Raw genomic sequence first — 20,143 nt, 5'->3', positions numbered from 1 at the left:
ACCCACATGAAAAGAAAATTAATTTTTTAATAATAGACCTTACTCTTTTTTAAACTGATTGTGCGATGCTTATATACTTCATGACTATACGTAATATTACTCTATTTTCAATCTATCCTGCTAGGGCCATTTCCAACCACATGTTTTCAAAATAAAAACAAACAGTACCTAACCCAACATATCATATAACTAATGTGAGCCATGGATCCAATCCCGACCACACGATGTCTTGAATATTTAGTATTCAATTAATCAATATAGGGATGTTTGATCAATTGGAGCATCTCAATAGTATTGAAATAATTTAAGTGATCTTTCTTTTCGAAGCTTAGAGGTTTCTCTCTTTCGTTTCTATCCACAGGTTCATGTCCCAAGCTATCAGGGCACTCCCGACCCCCGCGCGGGGTGGGGGGGGGGGGGCCGGTAGGGCTTTGTCTCCTTTCCCCCTTAGCCTATCCAACCGATGTTTATACAATTTTCTTTCAAGTTCCTTTTTTTTTTTTTGGGTTTTCCAGTGATAGTACCTAGATGCATAGATCTGCTGTTTTCTGGTCGTCTTCTTCAGCCATGTGCCCCTTCTTTGTACTCCCCAACCGCCGATCTGTCAGTCGGTGGCAGCTTTCTTTCAAAATGTGTGGCGCATGTGGCTCACACTTTGCTTACAGTACACATGGGCCTCACACGCCGCCGCGTCCATGGGAGTTTCCAGCCGCCACGCACGGAAACTTAATCAATATGAAAAATTCTACTCATTATCCTTATACTATATACCGTACATAACTTTTTTATTTTCTTCTCTTATCAAATGTTTAGTGTATGGATGATGAGTAACAAAACTAAATTAATATAAGATATTGTAAGAAAGGTAAAACTAGGAAAGGAAATTCAGAGAATCAGAGAGAATGAGCATGGAGAAGAAAATGTATTTTCCTTTGGAAAGGTACAGAGCAGAAAAATTGCCATACAGTGTACTGATGCGGGGCTGCTATATAGAATCTGTCATAACAAACTAACGGATTTCATCTACTAAAAATAGTTGCCAGCTAATCAACTAAGATTTACAAAGACTAAAAGAATAAAAACAATGCAAAAAGATAATTTATCCATTTTCATCCTTTAGTGTCACATAGGATAATTTAGTATGTTAAATTATCAAACTACTTTTATTATTAAATAAATCTAATCTATCTTAAAAAATCATATTAGTTTGTGAATTTTTTGTTCGTAAAATCTCTTTGTAGCAGTGCTACTTCTCTTTCTTGAAATATTTTGATTTAACATATTAAGTGATTATTCTTATTAATTATTGTTTAATTGTTAATTCTTAAATAATTGGCATTTAAAAATGCCGTGGAGCTAGGGGTTATGGCGGCTTAGGTGCAGAGTGACTATAATTGAGCTGTGAATGATAGACTTTTCAATAGAGCTGACTAATTTCAATCCCAGGGCCAATTCCAACCATGTATTAAATATAAAAAGAAACACTTAACCCTAACATATCATATCATCTAAGCCGTCCAGTCTCCACCACATCTCTTGAATATCCGGTGTTCAACTAATCAATATTATAAAATTTCGTGTTCTTCAAATGGGAATATATTACTGCATGCATGCAGGAGTACTCTCTATCGATCTCAGCCTCGCTTGTAAAGTTATATATGATGATCTGTGCATGCTTGCAACTTGACTAGTATTCAATTAATAATTCATAATAATAAATTCAAGTAATTAATTATATGAAGAAACTAAGAAAATAGATGAATTGAGATTAAATTAACATTGTTTCTACGTTGATGATTGTACAAAAGAATTAGTTGTATGAACATTAATCAAAGAATCAAAGAATATCTTAGCAGGATATCGATCTTGAACTAAAAAAGCTTGCTAGCGAATTCATCTATGGCAGTTCCGTCTAGACGATGAGAAGATGACTTTCTGGCAAGTTCTCTGAGCTGGGACAAACTCCTCCCCAGTTGCAATGCCACCTTCATTTCAAATAACTCCCCGTTCTCTCTTTTCTCCAAGTCTTCTTTCTCGAGCGTGGCTTCGATTGTTTCTTGCAATAGCCGAAAAAACCCACCGTTGTTTCGGTACATCTCGAACACCATTCCAACTTGCCCACCGTGCTGGAAGGCATTAGCAGTCGTAGCTAACGCCCCCGCAGCCATGGCTACGATTGCTGCCCATGATCCATTACCAACACATGCAGAGCCGACAGCTGCAATCCCTGTGAGTAATGGACCCGAGAGGGATAAGATCTTGTTAATCTTCAACACCAGGTTGCCCAGCCTTTCGTAGTCCCTACTGTCCTTTCTCTTCACCACTTCAACGATTTCCCGCATTTCCACTTCAAGTTCCTCACTCCACCCATTGTTCTCTCGTTTTTTTCTTTCATGTGATTTAGTTTTCTTTCGGAGTATTTGATTTGAAGGCCACCAAGAAGCTGGCTCAAACTTTTCGGGGAATTTGTCAAGCATTGCTCCTAGCAAGGGAAGTGGGTAGGCTCGATCAATGGCCAAAACCCTTTCCATCATGTCCTTCACATCTTCTTCAGTTGTTGCCCCAAGAGCGAGCATAGTTTCTATTTGGCTCCGGAGTTGCTTGAACAATCTGGTAGCTTTGCTTTGTTCCTCTGCAAGTTGTGAAGGCTGAATTTTGTTCATTACAAGCAGCATCCCTGTGGCTGCCGAATACAAGAGAGTGGACGACAACTTGAGAGCTAGAAGAGGCATTCCAACGCCACCAATCGCAGCAACACCAGCCAAGGTTGCGGCAGTGAGAGTCATCATGTTGATGGAGTTCAAAAGAAGGGTGTTCCAGTTTTCACGCTGCTTTCCAATGTTGGCGTGCATCTCGACTCTGTCAGCCACGGCCTCTAAGAGCGAATAGAGCTGGGTGTTGGCAAAAGCAGTTGAGTTTTGTACTTTAACATCATCGACGGAGGGTGTGGTAGTAAAATTGATGTTTTGTAGAACTGGGATCGTGTTTGTGAACCCGTCGACCCTTATATTGTTCAATTCGTCAATCAGCTTTCTGCTCGTTGGGATTTTGGGAACGGAGAAAGGGGCTTTTGGAAGCTTTGGGACATGAATAGCGGCATCAATTTTCCTGGAACAACAGCATGAAGAAGAAGGTAATAGGAGAGCTGAAACTTGTAAGCTGGAAGCCATAATTGACAGAGGTTGTATCGCAGGGTTTATGTTGCTAGCTGTGCCTTGGAGGAGCGGGAGGGAATTAGTTTGAGAATGCAATTGTGCAGGATGGGGAGGCGGGTTGAGTCTTATTTATACCGAGGAAGTAGAGCTGAGAAGAAGGGGTCTGCAGGTTATGCGGAAATTAATTTTGACTGGGTGACAGGTTGACTCGGCATATTGGCTGACCCGACCATTCCCTTCCTCATAAATTTCAAGTTCAACATTTCGTTCCTCGCGCGTGATGTTGGGTCTCTCATGCGACGTGGTAAAAACTAGTAGCCTAATACAAACAACATTTCCGTTAGTAGTACGTATAACTAGCCTTGGTTTCATTCTTGATCTATTGCGTGTCATGCAAATTTTATATATAAAATATATATATAATTGTATGTTTTCTATTTATCAGCAGGTCAATATCTTCGACTCGAAAGTTTAGGTTTTTCACACTATATTTACAAAGTTGATGTGAAAAATATAATCCTTCTACGTCATATATACATAATAGAATTTGGTTCAGTATAATATAATTTTAAATCTCTCTTATAAATCATCTTCTTATGTTATATATAACCATAAAGAGGATGTTTCTTTTAGATTAACTTAAAAGTAGCAAATTACTACAAAAAAAATCAAATTTGCCGGCGTTGGTTATACGCCGGCAACTACCCAAAAAAATGCCGTTAATTAATTCGTGGCATTTCTCTAACAGCGCAACCGTCTGTCGGTAGTGGAGGGTCGCTATTTTCATTGTTCCGGCGTTTACGCAAATGCCGGTATTTGTAAATCTCATTAGTGGCGTTTATATCAATTTAGCGGTATTTCTTGAAACGCCGCTACATAATTAATATTAGTGGCGTTTCTCGAATTGCCGCCACTTTGCCATCCTCTGGCATATTCTAGCGGCGTTACTATAAACGTCACTGCTACTATATTACCGACGCATCAGTTAAATTGGCGATATTTATTTAAATGCCACTAATAATACGTTGGCGGTGGCACATTGAATTTGTTAACGGCATTTATTCTACCGCCTCCACTTTTTTAAATAGCGGCATTACGATAAATACCGCTACTAGTAATTTGCTGACTAATCATATAAATTGGTGGCATTTATTTAAATGCCACTAATAATATCTTGGCAGCGTCACATTAAATAATTTAATAACGTTTAACTAAACGCCACCAATGATCTAATTTCCAGCGATTATCTAAATGTCGCCACAAATAAACTACCCGCTAGTCATATAATGTGGCGGCATTTCTTTAAATGCCACTAATAGTACTTTGGTAAATTTATTAATGGCACTTATCTAAACAACGCTAATTGTTAAAATAACAGCATTAACATAAACGCCACCGCATTACGTTGCCAACGCATCATATAAATTAACCGTCTTTATTTAAATGCCACTAATAGTACGTTGATGGCACATTGAATTTATTAACTGCATTTATCTAAATTTCACCATGAGTTTGTTGCCACCACATTGCATAAATTAACAACTTAATGTAAATGCCCCCACTAGTTCATTGCTGGCGCATTTTTTAAATTAACAATGTTATTATATTTGCTAACAAAAATGTTGCCAACACATTGCATTAATTAACAACCTTTAGAACACACCAATAATATGATATACCATAATAAAAATATATAATAAATAAATTAATAATAAATATGATATAATGGATCATTATTCATATAATAAAAAAAAAAACACAAATCACATTATATAAAAGCTCTTCTTCATAGATAATTATTTTACTTTACATTGTGTTTGTCGTTAGCTTTCCAACCATTTCTTTCATGGGTAGTTCTTCTTCTACCAGACCAACCCAAAACAAGCAAAGGACCACCAAGATTGATCCAATAACTCCACCAACTGGAAGGTGAGAAGGCATGACATAAGAATCTCTCAAAGTGTGCCCATCATGGATTTGGAATTTTGAATTCTGTAATATAAACAATTGCAATGCAACCATTAATATCTAGCACATGAAAAGTGTAGTTGAGGTTAAAATATTTTAGGACGGAGAAGAATTTATACTTCTCAATATTTTAATATTCTACAAATTATTTTACAACCAAACATAATGAACCGTTTGCCGTTATATCATGTATACTATTGACTTCAAACAACTTTTTGAGATATAATTAGTCTCACCATTGTATACATCTGCCAGTCCTTTGAAAAATCCTGTTTTGACAGCCAAAACAAACCAATATATATAAAATTAGAAATAGAAGAATTTTAAAAAAGATAGAAATAGTCGAAATCATGTACAAGATCTCGACTATATTGGACATTAGTGGGTATGATGTGGTCCAAATCTTAAAAGGAGTTGAATATCCTTAAGGCTCCACACTAATCATATTGTCCCATTACCGCATTCCAACAATGTTTATCCTTAAAAATTCAAGAGACCCACCTTCCCAAGTGCATCAATGCATGGCCCCTTCTCATCTCCTTCCACTAGTCATGTTGACAAAAGATGTGGCAAAAGGTAGGCAAAAAGTAGCAGACTAGCAGTGGTTTAAACTAATTGTGAAGAGAAAAAAATAGCTAAAATAGACAAGAAGGAAAGGTTTTTTCTATATCTTTTTGAGGAGGATGGTTTTGATCACCTGAAATCTCAGTTATGGTTGGAGATTGAGTCTATGTAAAGGTGCCTCTGTGCTGCTATGCGGCTCTAAGGAAATAGGCAGAATAGAAGATTCTCATACTTCACTTAACAGTTTCCACCACAGGTCAAAGGATACATATATAGGGGCTTTAGGTAGGCTCATTAGACCCTTATCAAGTAGGCTTTGAAAACAAGCTGCAAAAAACTTTAGAAGATAATTATACTCATTCCAGCACATAAAGCAATTTAGCAGAAATGCCATGGTTGTTTAAGCTTGTTTTGGATTATTAAATTTCCCAGTAGCTCATCTCCAGGATATGAATGAAACCTCGTGATGGTGAATTTCCCAAAGTTGAATGCTACAATGGTAGGCATGCATCATGTTCCTATTACCCCTTGCATGCCCACCTACCTTTGTTGATTGTACATGAAGTTTTTCTTTTACATATAGACATAGAGGATATATTCTTGGTACGGCTGACATGGTGAGATTTGTCGGATCTTTCTTTTGTTTCTTCAAGTCTGCAAAGTAGCTCATGTAAATCTGTCTATATTCAAAAGGGGTTTTTTTTTTTGGTTTTTCGAGGCAAGGGGGAAGATGAGGATAATGAATACGATGGTGCTGTAGAGATAAAAAAAAAGAGGTATGAATTAGAGTCATTTGACCACAGTAGAAAATTAGAATGAGACAATGTCAATGACAAAAAGGATAAGCAGGATTATTATGCTTAAGATATTAGTAAGGTACGAGTTGAAGGTCCCATCGCTATCAGCACAATTCATATAATTTTCTATAGCAATAGCAATATCTTTATTTATTTCCCTCCTCATTTGACTTGACAAACATTTGGAAGGGAAAAAAAATACATATGTGATAACTTATACGTTTGACAGGTAGTCAAAAGGGTGTGTTTTTTTTTTTTTTTTTTTTAAAGCCCTAACAAACTCTTAAAGCAAAATATTTCACAACTCCAAATAGACGCTACGCCTTCATTGATGTTCTTTATAAGAAAAAAACTTATAACCGGTCCATCTATTTTTCTATAAATAACGGCCCTTCAATGAAAAAATGCCACGTATACATTCTATTCTATCAACACTGAACCGCACCACAGACTAATGGAATAAAATTAGATGCACAGAAATCATTCTCCCCCCTCTTCCTGAACGTCTCTCTCTCTCTCTCTCTCTCTCTCTCTCTCTCTCTCTCTCTCTCTCTCTCTCTCTCTCTCTCTCTCTCTCTCTCTCTCTCTCTCTCTCTCTCTCTCTCTCTCTCTCTCTCTCTCTATTCCATCGTGAATATGTCCTGTCCTCCCCCTCCAATAAAACCAGCCCCCAGATTTACATAGATTGGAAAAGTAGTACTTTAGTCAAGATAGTGACTGACACCATTAGAGAAAACTGGTGTAAACAACAATCTTTTTCTTTTCACATTTTCTTTGATTCAGAATCAAGAATTGCAAAAAAGAAAGGGAAAATCCAAGAAATGTTCCCACGAAAATAGAGAGAGATGGAGGATCCAAATCTGAGAGAAATAGAAAATAAAGAGAAAAATAAGTGGTTGGGGCCATGAAAAAGCAGAGCACGGCATCACAATTGACGACTACAAAGCTTGCGACCACAGTGTTGCCATATCAGACCCCACCAAACTAGCGGAGGTTGAGAGATGGGAGACGGGAACTTGGCGGCGGCGTTGAGGAGAAGATGGGTTTCGTGCGATATATCGACTGAATTGTTTTGAAGGGTGAGGAAAAGGTTTAAAAAGAATTTAGTGTAACAAGTTTATTGTAGAGTCTCTAAAATTGCTATTTAGTGTAACAAGTTTATATCCAGGCGTTCCCTCATTCATACAGAATTAGTGCTGGACACAGAGACCTTAGCAACTAAAACCCAAACTTTCGCGCTGTAACTACAGTTTGCTGAGACACCTTTCTCAGTTCCCAGTTCCTAGTTTCCCCTGATATCAAAATCAGAACCTCGCTCTCTCTCTCAATCTCATGTCCATATTAAATCTGGAAGCTATGAAATCTGGAACTGTGCGAAGGGGAAACTACATGAAATAAGGAATGAAATTGCAAGAGAGAGAGAGAGAGAAAAAAATAGGGAAAACTGCTTACCAGCGTGTGGAGTCGAAGACCATACAGTAATCTGGAAGCTTTCCAAATTCGCAGCACCCATAGATCACAGGGCGGTAGCGTTAGATGTGTTGAAGATTTGATGATTTTAGTCTTTGTTCAGAGCGAAATGGCAGCATATAAGAGGCGCTAATTGCATAACAGAGAGAAATTTGAATTTTTTGAAATTTTGAGGCAGCGTATAAGGCGCCAACTTAACTTTTCACTAGTTTTTGTTTTGATAACAATATTTTAAAGGAAATTACAGAATATTCGTGCATGTACACCTTAACGTAAAATTACATTTTCTCCACCTTAATGTAAAATTTCCTTTTCTCCACCTCTATTTTCTAATTTCTTGATGAATTTTAACTCTTTCAATATTCCAATCCTATCTATAATTGAAACGTTAATATAATATTTTTTTCATATTATATATAATTATATTATATAATATATATAATAATAATATATTATTATATATTATATATAAGATAATGTTATTATAATGTTATGTTAATATTAAAAATATATATAATAATGTTATTATAATCTTAAACATGAATATTTAATTGATTATATGCTTTAAATATATACATTAACTACATTTTATCGCTTAATAAATTTTCAAAATATTCATTTTAATAATTATATTAGTAAATTAGTAATACTAATTTATATTAGTATATAATGTATATTAATTATAATTTATACTTTATGGTCTTATAATAACACTTTAATATTAGTAATATAGTTTAAGTCTATATAGAAGTTATTATAGAAATCACTATAGTATTAATTATACTACAATATATAGAGAAAAACTTTCCACCGGTCTATCTATTTCTCTCCAAATAACAGCCTCCCAACGAGAAAATGCCACGTATACGTCTCATTTTATCTCCACTATAACTACATCAGAGACTATTATTGCACTACAAACATGCTTGACAAAAAACAAAAAGAAAAAAAGAGAAAGAAAGAAAGCACCCCACCAAGAAAGTATGATCCTTACCTTTTGTGCCAACTGAACTCGAATGTTTTCTCCAATAACATTAAGATCATAGTTGTCGTATATTGAACTATTGGCTGTATCATGAATAGTTATAAACTCCAAGCTTATTATTGTAAAATATTAATATTTTCTTCTTGTTCTTAATTTTTTCAAAATTAAAAATAAAAAAATAATTGAAGACTTTTTATTAAAAAAAATTATGAAGTCATTTAAAGCTTATCACGGCCGAACAACTCTTCCAATTGGATTACAACTCTAGAACCCTTGCCATTAAACATTTTCAGCCAAATTATCCTTCAAATATATATCCAAACGGGCCCACAGATCATGCATCACGTTCCCATTAAACATCTTCCCTATTAACATATCTAGGGCTGCCGAATGTTTTCACAACACATAGATCGTGCATCATGTTCCCAAACAGCAACACCTCCACACATCGCTTGATCATAACGCCAGTTAATCCCATCTCCTCTTCCACATAGCAATATCCCCACATTGCAGTTAAAAAACACCAGCCTTCCTCCCTTAAACTCACTGCAATTCGCTTGAACACCGGCTGACCACATCGTGCTCTGTTTTTCACCCTCAAAACAGAGCACTTCAACTGCAGTATCTTTCGTCATAGCCACAGCCCACCACGCATGATACCAGGACCATCAGCAGAGGGCACCAGAGAACAGCTCTCCACCATCAAACACACCGTATGTAAGATTCTCTAACTCATTATTCCCTTTAGCTGTACTAAAAACCGTACATGATGTCCTTGCAATTTAACCATTATTCTGAAAATCGTTATAATACAAGCCCATATTAACTCTTGTTTAATTGTTATAAGACAGCCCCAAAATCGTTACCGTATATGATGCACACTTCGATTGTCCATTCTTTTTTTTTTTTTTTTTTTGAATTCAGGTTATAATTTTTTTAAAAAAAAAAGTTTTAATGTCTTTTTTCTTTTTAAAAAAAAAAATCTGGATTAAATCCAGTTATAATCCGGATATCTAGGTTTTAAGTCAAAATTTGAAAAAAAACCCAAATATCTAGATTAAATCCGGTTATCCACCCAGATTGAAATCCTAATTAATTCAAAGCAGAGAACCGCTCAGTTTTAATAATTTGGATCCGGTTGCACACCCCTATTGCAAAAATTCTTTCTCTCTTTCTTCAGCTTTGGCTTCCCTCCAACCAATTGGATTTACATATATGCCAATCCAGACTTTGGCTTCTCTCAAACGACACATATTTTGAACTATCGTTTGTGTTAGACTTTTATTAAATTTTTTGTATGCATCTTTGCTCAAAATAATGGATGTTATAAACATGTATTGGATTATATGATATTTTGAACTAATTTTTTATCTTCTCCAATATGTCTTAAATTATTAAGTGAAATAAATCATTTTTATAAAATATATATTATTTTTTACAAATAACCATTTCTTAAAACTAAACAAACGTGCTTTGCATGTTGCTCCCACCTAGTATATATATATACTAGGTGGGAGTAACGTGTAAAACACGTTTGTCTAATTTTATGAAATGATTATTTGTAAAAAATAATATATATTTTATAAAAATTATTGATGTCACTTAATAATTTAAGGCATATTGGAGAAAATAAAAAAATTAGTTCAAAGTATTATATAATCTAATACATGTTTATAACATCTATAATTTTAGCAAAGATGTATACGAAAAATTTAATAAAAGTCTAACACAAACGGTAGTTCAAAATATGTGTCGTTTGATATTTGTATTATAATTCATCAATTTATGTCATCATGTAGACAATCAATAGAGACAACATTGAAATTCTTATTTTACTGTTGGTTGAGTCGATCAGGGACAACATAAAGTTAAAACATAATCTTTTTATAAAATTTGTGGTATAATATTTTCTATATATAGCATATATATAAATCATAAAATATATTTTGAAATTGTTGGCCGAATTTACTCTTTCTTGATTAGCTCAAGGATCATGGCCTTTGTCACGTGCCTATCATAGCAAGCCCACGTATGGAATATGACTTAGCGGAAGCTACGTCCTACTACCAAGGGGAAAAAAAAACACTTTGATTAAACACACTTGTATTATATATTATATGAGATTTTTAAATTTGGAATACTCAATAATCTGAGTTAATGAAACGTATAATACACGTATATTATACTTAGAGATTCACGTCTTATGCACCTAATACACGGGTATATGTTAAGGAGAAAGAGAAAAATATAATAACTAATCTTTAATTACTTATTATTATATAAACTATTAAGTATTATAATTATTGAGATTAATAAATCATATAACAACATTGAATGCTATCTCTCTCAACATTTATGTCTTCATTTTATGTGTCAAACCGTTAAAACAAACAGTGTTAACTTTAACGGAAAAACAAGAAAAACCGTTAAAACAAGATTTTCCGTTTCATACACACTTTTTATATATAGAAGATATGTATGTATGTCACGGTTTTAATTTTTTTAAATTATCTAGAAATTGAATGGTATTGGATGGGTTGCAAGTGATCATTACCCTCTACTGGTTACTAGTAGATAACACTACAACAAATTTAACTTTTAAAGACAAAAATTTTTAGGGACAAATTTATTTTTGTCTTTAAAAAATCTTTTGAGACAAAATTTAAATTTCATTTCAAAAAACATTATGGTTGAAAATTTTATTCAAACAACCATTTATTATTTGAACATTAATTTTTAGAGACGAAATATCCTTCCCTAATAAAATTTGCTGCAAAAAAAAAGCGGGAATCATTCCCTCCAAAAATAACACCGGAGAAATCAATTCTTATCCCACCCTTCTCCTTCTCTTTAATCTCCCACTCTCCAATCTCCATTCCCTCTCTCTCTCTCTCTCTCTCTCTCTCTCTCTCTCATCTCTCTCTCTCTCTCTCTCTCTCTCTCTCTCTCTCTCTCTCTCTCTCTCTCTCTCTCTCTCTCTCTCTCTCTCTCTCTCTCTCTCTCTCTCTCTCTCTCTCTCTCTATTGTCGATGCTCTAGGCACGGCCGCCATCGTCAACATTCGACCACCGACTACGATAAGCTTTCGTTCTTTTCTCTCATCCTTCCATTTCGTTTTTCACTTTCTCTCTATTTGTCTCATCAAACTCTGTTATTGCTACTGATTTCGTGCACCACCATTGTCCTCCCTGTTCACCAAGTCACCTGCGGTAAGTTATCTTCTTTCTCTAATTTTATTCAGTTTGTCCCTCAAAATAGCAGTCACTGCTTTGCTTTTGTGAAGTATTTTGCATTATTGAGTTACAAATTTTTGGAGTTTAGGGGTGGAAATGAGAGGATTAGCTAAGTGATTGAGGTACACGAAAGCTAAAATAGGAAAAGCTTAAATCTTGTGAGTTTATGTATCTCTTTCACATCATGAGTGGTTCCGTTCAACACCACCGTAACCTCCGTAAGAGTTAGATTTGGGGATTATTTTTTAGTTAGGTTTGATCGCTTGATTGTGGGTATTTTGTATGCCTCACTTTTGTTTTTATGGTTTTAGTTCTGATCTTTGATAAGCTTTTTAAAGCCCCAATGAGCTGGAAACATACTTCTTTTGTTGAAAATAACTGTTCTTTCTGCTCTTGTTGGCTGGGCTGCTCCAAATCTTGTAAGAGTCACACTTTTCTTCTAAAAATAACTAGTCCTTGTATATTAATTTCTTTATGCTTGAAGAAGCAGTTCCAATCTCTGATAAGTGTTTTTTTTATACTTGTAAAATTAATTGTTTTGTGTCTTGTGCTGAATGTCAAACAATATTAGATAATTAGTTAGTTTCACATATGTCATGTTTGCTTGGAAATTGTATATTTTGGAAGATAATGAAAGAATATCAGGCATATGGCACTTAAAAAGAAAAAAAAAGAAAAAAAAAAAAGAAAAGAAAAGAAAGAAAGAATATCAGACATATGGTAGTGGCCTAAAGATAGAAAACTTCTCTGTTGTTGTGCAAATAATATATTTTGCCAGTTCGGCTAGAAATGGCTAATATTGATTTTTCTTGAGTTTGCGAGTTTTCATAGAATATCTTCCTATTGGACATGTCTTGTTCACAATTAATAAGGATCATTCAAAACAGTAGACCACTGCTCATAGGGTACATGTATTTTATCGCATCAGGTTTGTCTTTCTAAACCTTGTAAAAAATACTAAAGGAAATAGGTGTGTAAAATTGGCTGAAACCTTGGCGAGCATCATCAACACCTCTTCATGCTCAAGGTTGTGATTGGCAATTATGCAATAATACTAGCATAATCAACAAGCTGACCGAAATGGTGTTGTTGATAAACAGACCAACAATTCTGCAGTTGTTACTGAAAACATAAGGTGGCATTAGGTTACTTTTCTCCATGACTCCTTTAGGCCAATAATGTTCTGATAGTAAGCAACCATAGCACTTGATGTTAGATAGTGCAACCTCAAAGATCGTTTTCACAACAATCAGTGTTGATATATCAGCCAATAAACTGGTGAAGTTTTCACACCAAATGTTTGTATTTGTCTAAAGGTAAAAATTTTCTATGGGGGATGGTCTGAAGTCGGATTGTCATGCCCGTTTCGTTGGAAGAGGTAAAACATCACAAACGATGTTAACATTTCAGTCACAATGATACCCATCTCATCTCTGACAACATTGTGATTTCTTTCTGTTTAAAGTTTTAACCTTTTCAAAAACAAATTTGTTTGACTTTATATTGCAGTATGGGATAGCATAGATGTACATGGTCATGAAGATGCAGCAAAAGAACACGACTAGTACTGAAGGGATTGAAGTATTGGAGAGCAGAACCTTTGAAGATAATGTGTATGGAATGGGTCAATACACTTCTAAAGTTTATCATCTGCAAAGGTAAATTTTGAGTGATGAAAAATGTTATATAATGTAGTAGAAAAGAAGTTGTTATCCCATAGGTTTTGTATTGAATATGCAAATGGTTTTGTTCTATTATTTCTGTCGAGCCAATCATGCCTAGAAAATTGTTAATTTTTTGCATACTGAACTCAAATTCTGATTCCTAAACCATACTTGGCATTCAGGTATCCACTTTAATTCTGCTTTCTTTATTATTGATAGGAGTTCTCTGGTTTCTTTGAATAGAATGTCATAACTTATAGACTTACAAATATTATACTCTTAATCTCAACATCTTTCTGCAGCAAAGTTCCATGTTTTCATTTTAGTGACTGCTGCTATTGCCATCTGTTATTTAACTAAAAAATGGAAACCATCTATTGGAAATGTTCAAAAGATAGATTCTGTACTCTTTACATGCATGTTTAGACCAAACATCTTTAATTTTAGCACTATGTTTTGACTAGAGCATTATGCATCAGATGCCTCTTGAACTTACAAGTGAGCAGATATATCATGAGTCATGTTTGGATAATTTATAAGCATTTTTTCATCGTTCCTTACATTGCATCTATGATTTGAAAAAGTTAAAATGGCCATTTCTCTCACAATTCTTTTTGAAGGTTATACTCCTATGGCTTATTATAATAAAAACAAAGCAGGGGATAACAAACGCCAACCAGTTTCATGATGTTCATGCTACATGCATTTTCTATTGTGTATTTTCGGTATAATGGGGCGACAAGATAAAACGAGAAAGAAAGTGGTATGTTTATTTGCAAATTTATTACTTTTTAATTTTAATAGATTTATAAGATAGAGAATAATGTGTATTTTTTATTGTCTATTACAAGTTGAGATGAAGGAACTTTTAACACAGGACACAATTTCTATAGAAATGGGATCTGGAGGAACCATGACTTGGAAATCAGATGATGTTTATTCGAAAGTTATGGGCCTAGAATAGCCTGGACGTGTGCGCGGTTTGGGGTTTGGGCCAACCCCTACAAGGCAACCATATTTTGGAATTTTTGGAACCTAATTTGAATTTATATTCAGGCTTCAGGACAAATCAAAACAAGAATGAAGAGGAAGAGAAAGATGAAGAAGAGGAGAATGCTGAAGATGAGGAAGATCAAGAGGAAGATGAAGAAGAGGAAGAGAACAATGAGGACAATGATTGAGGGTCAGGATTACAAATTAGACTATAATTGAGACTATATTTATGATATTTGTCATATATCGACGTTTGCTCTGTTTAATGGTATTTGTAACTTTTCTTAATTAAGACTAAATTTATGGTTATGTCATATATCAACGTTTGTTCTGTTTTGTTAAGTTGGAATTAGGACAGATTATAAAAGGATAAGTGTTGGATTATGCATATGGTTTACTACTCTTTTTGGAAGTTGTGAATCTTAATATGATGTTTAACATATTTTGTCATAAAGCTCGCAAACGTCATATTCTTTTTTAAAAAAGAATAAATATGACATTCATATTAAAAGATTAAATTTGTAATAATAGATTATTTTTTTCAAAAGGAATATTGTAGGACACTTGCACAATTTTTAAAAGGAATGCATAATACTTACATTACTGTATTGTACATTACTTATTAAATATTAAAGGAAAGAAATTAAACGGCGTCACATTAAGATCTCAACGCGTGAACTCTCTCTTTTAGTTCTATTTAACCTCCCTCCCTCTAGAACTGGAATGCGATATATGATATTTACAGGTAGGGCATCCTAGAAATTCAACTAAGATTTTGTGGGTATTTTTGTATCATTTAAATAAGTTTTTTTATTATTTATTTTACTATCAATAAATTTATAATAGCCTTCATCGCTGACGCTATATATTTTTACCGGCGTCACAATAAATACTTTGGCGCATTTATCAATTACTGGCGTTTCACTGATCAATTTTCATGGGTAAACGCCTCCAATGCTATATAATTATTACCTGCGTAACAATATAAATGCCAGAAAACTACTTATTTACCAGCGTAAGTTAATCTATGGCCGGCATTTGTTCAAACAATATAAACATTGAAAAACTCAGTACTTTATCAGCGTAAACTCTATCAATTGTCGGCGTTTTGTGAAACGCCACTGATGCTATATATTAGTACCGGCGGTAGATTAAAAACGCCGACAAATACGATTAATATAACGGCGTATAATTAATAATGTATTGGCGTTTGTTTAAACGTCACCAAAAACATATATTACTACCGGCATATAATCTAAATGCCGGGAAACTACTAATTTCCCGGTGCATAATGGCTATTTTGGCGGCGTTATTATAAATGCCGCTAAACCTATACATTATTACCGGCGTAAAAATGTAAACACCGGGAATCTCAATAATTTACCGACAGAAATATTAAGCGTCGGTAAAATTTTATATCTACCGGCGCATAAACAAATGGCACAGATATAAACGCCGCCAATTTTATTTCTTTTTGTAGCGCACACAGCTCTAGCTACATAAACAAACCCAGCGATACAACCTCTGTCAATTATGGCTTCCTTACAAGCTTCAGCTCTCCTATTACCTTCTTCTTCTTCTTCATGCCGTTGTTCCAGGAAAATTAATGCTGCTATTCATGTCCCAAAGTTTCCAAAAGCCCCTTTCTCCGTTCCCAAAATCCCAACGACCAGAAAACTGATTGACGAATTGAACAATATAAGGGTCGACGGGTTCACAAACACAATCCCAGTTCTAAAAAACATTAATTTTACTACCACACCATTCGTCGATAATAATAAAGCACAGAACTCAACTGCTTTTGCCACCACCCAACTCTATGCCCTCTTAGAGGCCGTGGCTGACAGAGTCGAGATGCACGCCAACATTGGAAAGCAACGTGACAATTGGAATACCCTTCTTCTGAACTCCATCAACATGATCACTCTCACCGCCGCAACCATGGTTGGTGTTGCTGCGATTGGTGGCGCCGGAATGCCCCTTCTGGCTCTCAAGTTGTCGTCCACTCTCTTGTATTCTGCAGCCACAGGGTTGCTGCTTGTGATGAACAAAATTCAGCCCTCACAACTTGCAGAAGAACAACGCAATGCTACCAGATTGTTCAAGCAACTCCGGAGTGAAATAGAAACTATGCTCGCTTTTGGGGCAACAACTGAAGAAGATGTGAAGGACGTGATGGAAAGGGTTTTGGCACATGACCGAGCCTACCCCCTTCCCTTGCTAGGAGCAATGCTTGAGAAATTCCCCGCAAAGTTTGAGCCTGCTACTTGGTGGCCTTCACACCAATTACTACGAAAGAAAACTAAATCACATGAAAGAAAACAGCGAGAGGAGAATGGGTGGAGTGAAGAACTTGAAGTGGAAATGCGGGAAATCGTTGAAGTGGTGAAGAGAAAGGACAGTAAGGACTACGAAAGGCTGGGAAACCTGGTGTTGAAGATTAACAAGATTTTAGCCATCTCTGGTCCAGTACTCACAGGGATTGCAGCTATCGGCTCTGCATGTGTTGGTAATGTGTCATGGGCTGCAATCGTAGCCGTGGCGGCGGGGGCTTTGGCTACCAGTGCAAATGCCTTCCAGCACGGTGGGCAAGTTGGAATGGTGTTCGAGATGTACCGAAACAGCGGTGGATTTTTCCGGCTATTGCAGGAAACAATCGAAGCCACACTCGAGGAAGGAGACTTGGAGAAAAGAGAGAACGGGGAGATGTTTGAAATGAAGGTGGCACTGCAACTGGGGAGAAGCTTGTCGCAGCTCAGAGAACTTGCTAGAAAGTCAGCTTCTTATCGTCTAGACGGAACTGCCACAGATGAATTCGCTAGCAAGCTTTTTTAGTTCAAGATCGATTTCGTGCACAGTGCTTATTCTTTGATTCTTCGATTGTTCATATAACAAATTCGATCTTTTGTACAATCACCAACGTTGAAATATATAATGTTAATTTATAGTCTCCAAATTTCATCGCAACTACTGGTGCTAAAATTTAGTTATCTCGCTATGTGTTTATATATATATATATATATAATATTCTCAATCCGTCTTATTATTCTTTTATTTTTCGCTAGCTTTTCATTCAAGAGAATGTTTTAGTCACAATTAATTTTATAAATTAATATATAGCTTGATGTGGTAAATTGCATGGTATATAAAATTATTTTTATAATAAAATAAATATAATATATCATATAAAACTATATCAATTTATAAATTTATTTTTATAATATTTCTTTGCAATAACACTTTTCTTTCATTCATCATTACTGAAATTTCTTTTTACTGTATTTCTTGATTAGTAGTCGAGTTGCAAAGCATGCACAAATTAAAACTTTACGACCGTACGTACTGGCTTAGAGCATTGGCATTGGTCTCGGTAAAATGAAGGAAACTCCAAAATTTGAATGGTATGGAGATTAAAAAGCAGGCATTGGATTTAGCAAACGCTAAAACTCAAACTTTGAGCTATAATAAATTTAGTTTCATCTTCATCTTTGAAGACTCACTGTTTACCGTCTTTCCCATTATTTTATTACAAAATCACTTCTCTCAACTGCTCTTTCCCTTTTCACCCGTGATTCCGTTTCTTCCTCACACTTTCTCTTCCTCTACCTTTCTTCCTCTCCTAGATATTGTTTATTTCGCCCGTGAATCAGAAAAAAAGTTTCATTTCTCCCTTTCAATTTGTCCTCTCCATTTTATGTATTCCTTTTCTCTTTATCTATCTTTCTTTCTTCCCTCTAGAGCCCGACACTCCCTCTCTCCCCTTCTCTCCATTTTTGATTTATTTTTTGCTAAACCCAACCTCATAAACTCACCCTTCCCCATCTAAATCGCGCTTCAGGAGCATGAGGAAATCTTAGTGATGTCGTTCGAGTAAATCTCCCTTGAGGGGTCAAGGAAATCACTGCCCAATCCAGGAAATCATTGCTTAAGGGTATTTTCTTGCATTTTTCTTGCATTTCTGTCCTAAATCACAAGGTTTCTGAGCTGATCTTCTTCGAGTATTTGCTATTTTTTTAAACTTCAAATTGGGTTTTTGATTCCAGCTTTTCCATTTTTGTGTGCTCACATATTCCATAATTACTGTATTCTCAGCTCCGAGCTCAATCGAGCACTTTTTCTGACCTTTCATTTTTTCTTTTACAAATTTTAGCAAAATGACTCGTAGCAGCTTCGATTTTTGCATATACTTCATCTTGGTAATCTAATTCAGGTATTTCATCTCTGCGTCAGTGGAGTATATTTTTTTTAGTTTTTAGTCCCATTTTGGTGGAATTGAACATGCATTAATATACTGTTGATTGAGCTTAGAGTTCTAATTTCAAATAATGGGAATTTCTAGGGTTAAAGGCATGGTTTCCAACCTGTTACTTGTCATGGTGTTTGTTTTGGATTTGATAACTGTTATTTATCACTCTTCTATGATATGGTATGTGGGTTTTGGTTATAAACTTGAAAGGGGCAATCTTGGTGTGACTTAGCTAGTTTCTTTAATTTCTTTAGGATCTGTTACAAATCTTGCTATAAATTAGGGACACCAAGTTTCTAAAAAAGGATAAGACAAATGAATACTAGTTACTGAAATAGGTCTAATATTATGTATTACTTGTAAGGTTATGTCCACTTTGCCTTGCTCTAGACCTTTCTCATTGAATTTCTTATCACTTGCATATCTTACAAAATGAAGGTAGGCTTGTAAATGAGACTCAGCCCCGTATCTTGAGGGCCATCAAGATAAGTTATAGGTGATGATTGGAATGTTTTACAGCAGCATCAACTGTTGTTTTTCTTCATTTCATGTTTTTCTGCAATTCTCCTATAATGAATTTTGACATGGGAATATGTTTCTTTATTATGTTGATACTTGCATTAGTTGTTTGAAACGAGTAGGAAGGAAAGACCTGTTGTGCTCTTACATGGGTCTCACAATTTTATTTAGACTTAACGCTCTTCTTTAGACTTCCATGATTGTTTTGATTCTGCATGGAAACTCTAGAGAAGTAAATAAACGGGGGATTTAATTATGGTTTCTAACATGCTGCACTATTAACTTTTTTTTGTCTTGGTAACTTGTGTATATTTTATAAGGCAAACCGAGTATTCTTCAATTATTATTCTTGTTGACGTACTCTAGGTTTATAAGGCACAAAACTCCAATTCTTAGCAATTTATGGTTGGTAGGGATGATACATGAAAAGGCCAGACAACTTCTGTGATGGGATTGGTTCCTCACTGATCATTTGTGATCCTTTAATTCTGTAAGTTAATGCTATGGTGTACTTGGTTGATGCTTATGACAGAGAGATTTGCAGAGTCAA

The 20,143-nt window shown here is 35.1% G+C and overlaps 3 protein-coding genes and 1 long non-coding RNA gene across 9 annotated transcripts; 2 read left to right on the top strand and 2 right to left on the bottom strand.

Annotated features, from left to right (window-relative positions):
• Positions 1-1,787: 1,787 nt before the first annotated feature.
• On the bottom strand, positions 1,788-3,423 carry LOC122277470 (probable F-box protein At4g22030). The gene has a single exon (XM_043087450.1). It carries the CDS (start codon positions 3,168-3,170, stop codon positions 1,872-1,874), a length of 1,299 nt encoding a protein of 432 aa, XP_042943384.1. The 5' UTR covers positions 3,171-3,423; the 3' UTR covers positions 1,788-1,871.
• A 1,500-nt stretch (positions 3,424-4,923) lies between these two features.
• On the bottom strand, positions 4,924-8,121 carry LOC122275410. The gene is made up of 3 exons (XR_006228538.1): positions 7,937-8,121; positions 5,360-5,392; positions 4,924-5,147 (listed from the first exon to the last, which is right to left on the bottom strand). It is a non-coding gene; the product is annotated as an uncharacterized LOC122275410 (long non-coding RNA).
• A 1,095-nt stretch (positions 8,122-9,216) lies between these two features.
• LOC122275659 (troponin T, skeletal muscle-like) lies at positions 9,217-15,212 on the top strand. 6 transcript variants are annotated; one of them, XR_006228622.1, is made up of 3 exons: positions 9,217-9,656; positions 13,681-13,829; positions 14,713-15,212. XR_006228622.1 is itself a non-coding variant. In XM_043084806.1 (3 exons), exons 2-3 carry the CDS (start codon positions 13,696-13,698, stop codon positions 15,014-15,016), a joined length of 252 nt encoding a protein of 83 aa, XP_042940740.1. In that variant the 5' UTR covers positions 9,217-9,652; positions 13,681-13,695; the 3' UTR covers positions 15,017-15,212. The 6 variants fall into 6 exon arrangements, 3 of the variants coding, with proteins under 3 accessions (XP_042940740.1, XP_042940739.1, XP_042940741.1); XR_006228621.1 differs by having other exon boundaries at positions 14,456-15,212; XR_006228620.1 differs by having other exon boundaries at positions 13,681-14,598; positions 14,687-15,212.
• Positions 15,213-16,361: 1,149 nt separating this feature from the next.
• Positions 16,362-17,674, top strand: LOC122275180 (probable F-box protein At4g22030). Its single transcript, XM_043084152.1, has one exon. It carries the CDS (start codon positions 16,362-16,364, stop codon positions 17,661-17,663), a length of 1,302 nt encoding a protein of 433 aa, XP_042940086.1. The 3' UTR covers positions 17,664-17,674.
• Positions 17,675-20,143: the final 2,469 nt, after the last annotated feature.

The sequence above is a fragment of the Carya illinoinensis genome, chromosome 9 (genome assembly GCF_018687715.1).
Source record: "Carya illinoinensis cultivar Pawnee chromosome 9, C.illinoinensisPawnee_v1, whole genome shotgun sequence".
Classification (NCBI taxonomy): Eukaryota; Viridiplantae; Streptophyta; class Magnoliopsida; order Fagales; family Juglandaceae; genus Carya; species Carya illinoinensis.
This window is presented reverse-complemented; position numbering and strand designations above follow the sequence as displayed.

Bases quoted from the DNA above. Each gene is read 5' to 3' on its own strand.
- LOC122277470 (XM_043087450.1), bottom strand. From the start codon at position 3,170: ATGGCTTCCAGCTTACAAGTTTCAGCTCTCCTATTACCTTCTTCTTCA.
- LOC122275659 (XM_043084806.1), top strand. From the start codon at position 13,696: ATGTACATGGTCATGAAGATGCAGCAAAAGAACACGACTAGTACTGAA. The intron at 13,830-14,898 runs GTAAATTTTGAG...TTCAGGCTTCAG, and splicing joins AAAGTTTATCATCTGCAAAG to GACAAATCAAAACAAGAATG.
- LOC122275180 (XM_043084152.1), top strand. From the start codon at position 16,362: ATGGCTTCCTTACAAGCTTCAGCTCTCCTATTACCTTCTTCTTCTTCT.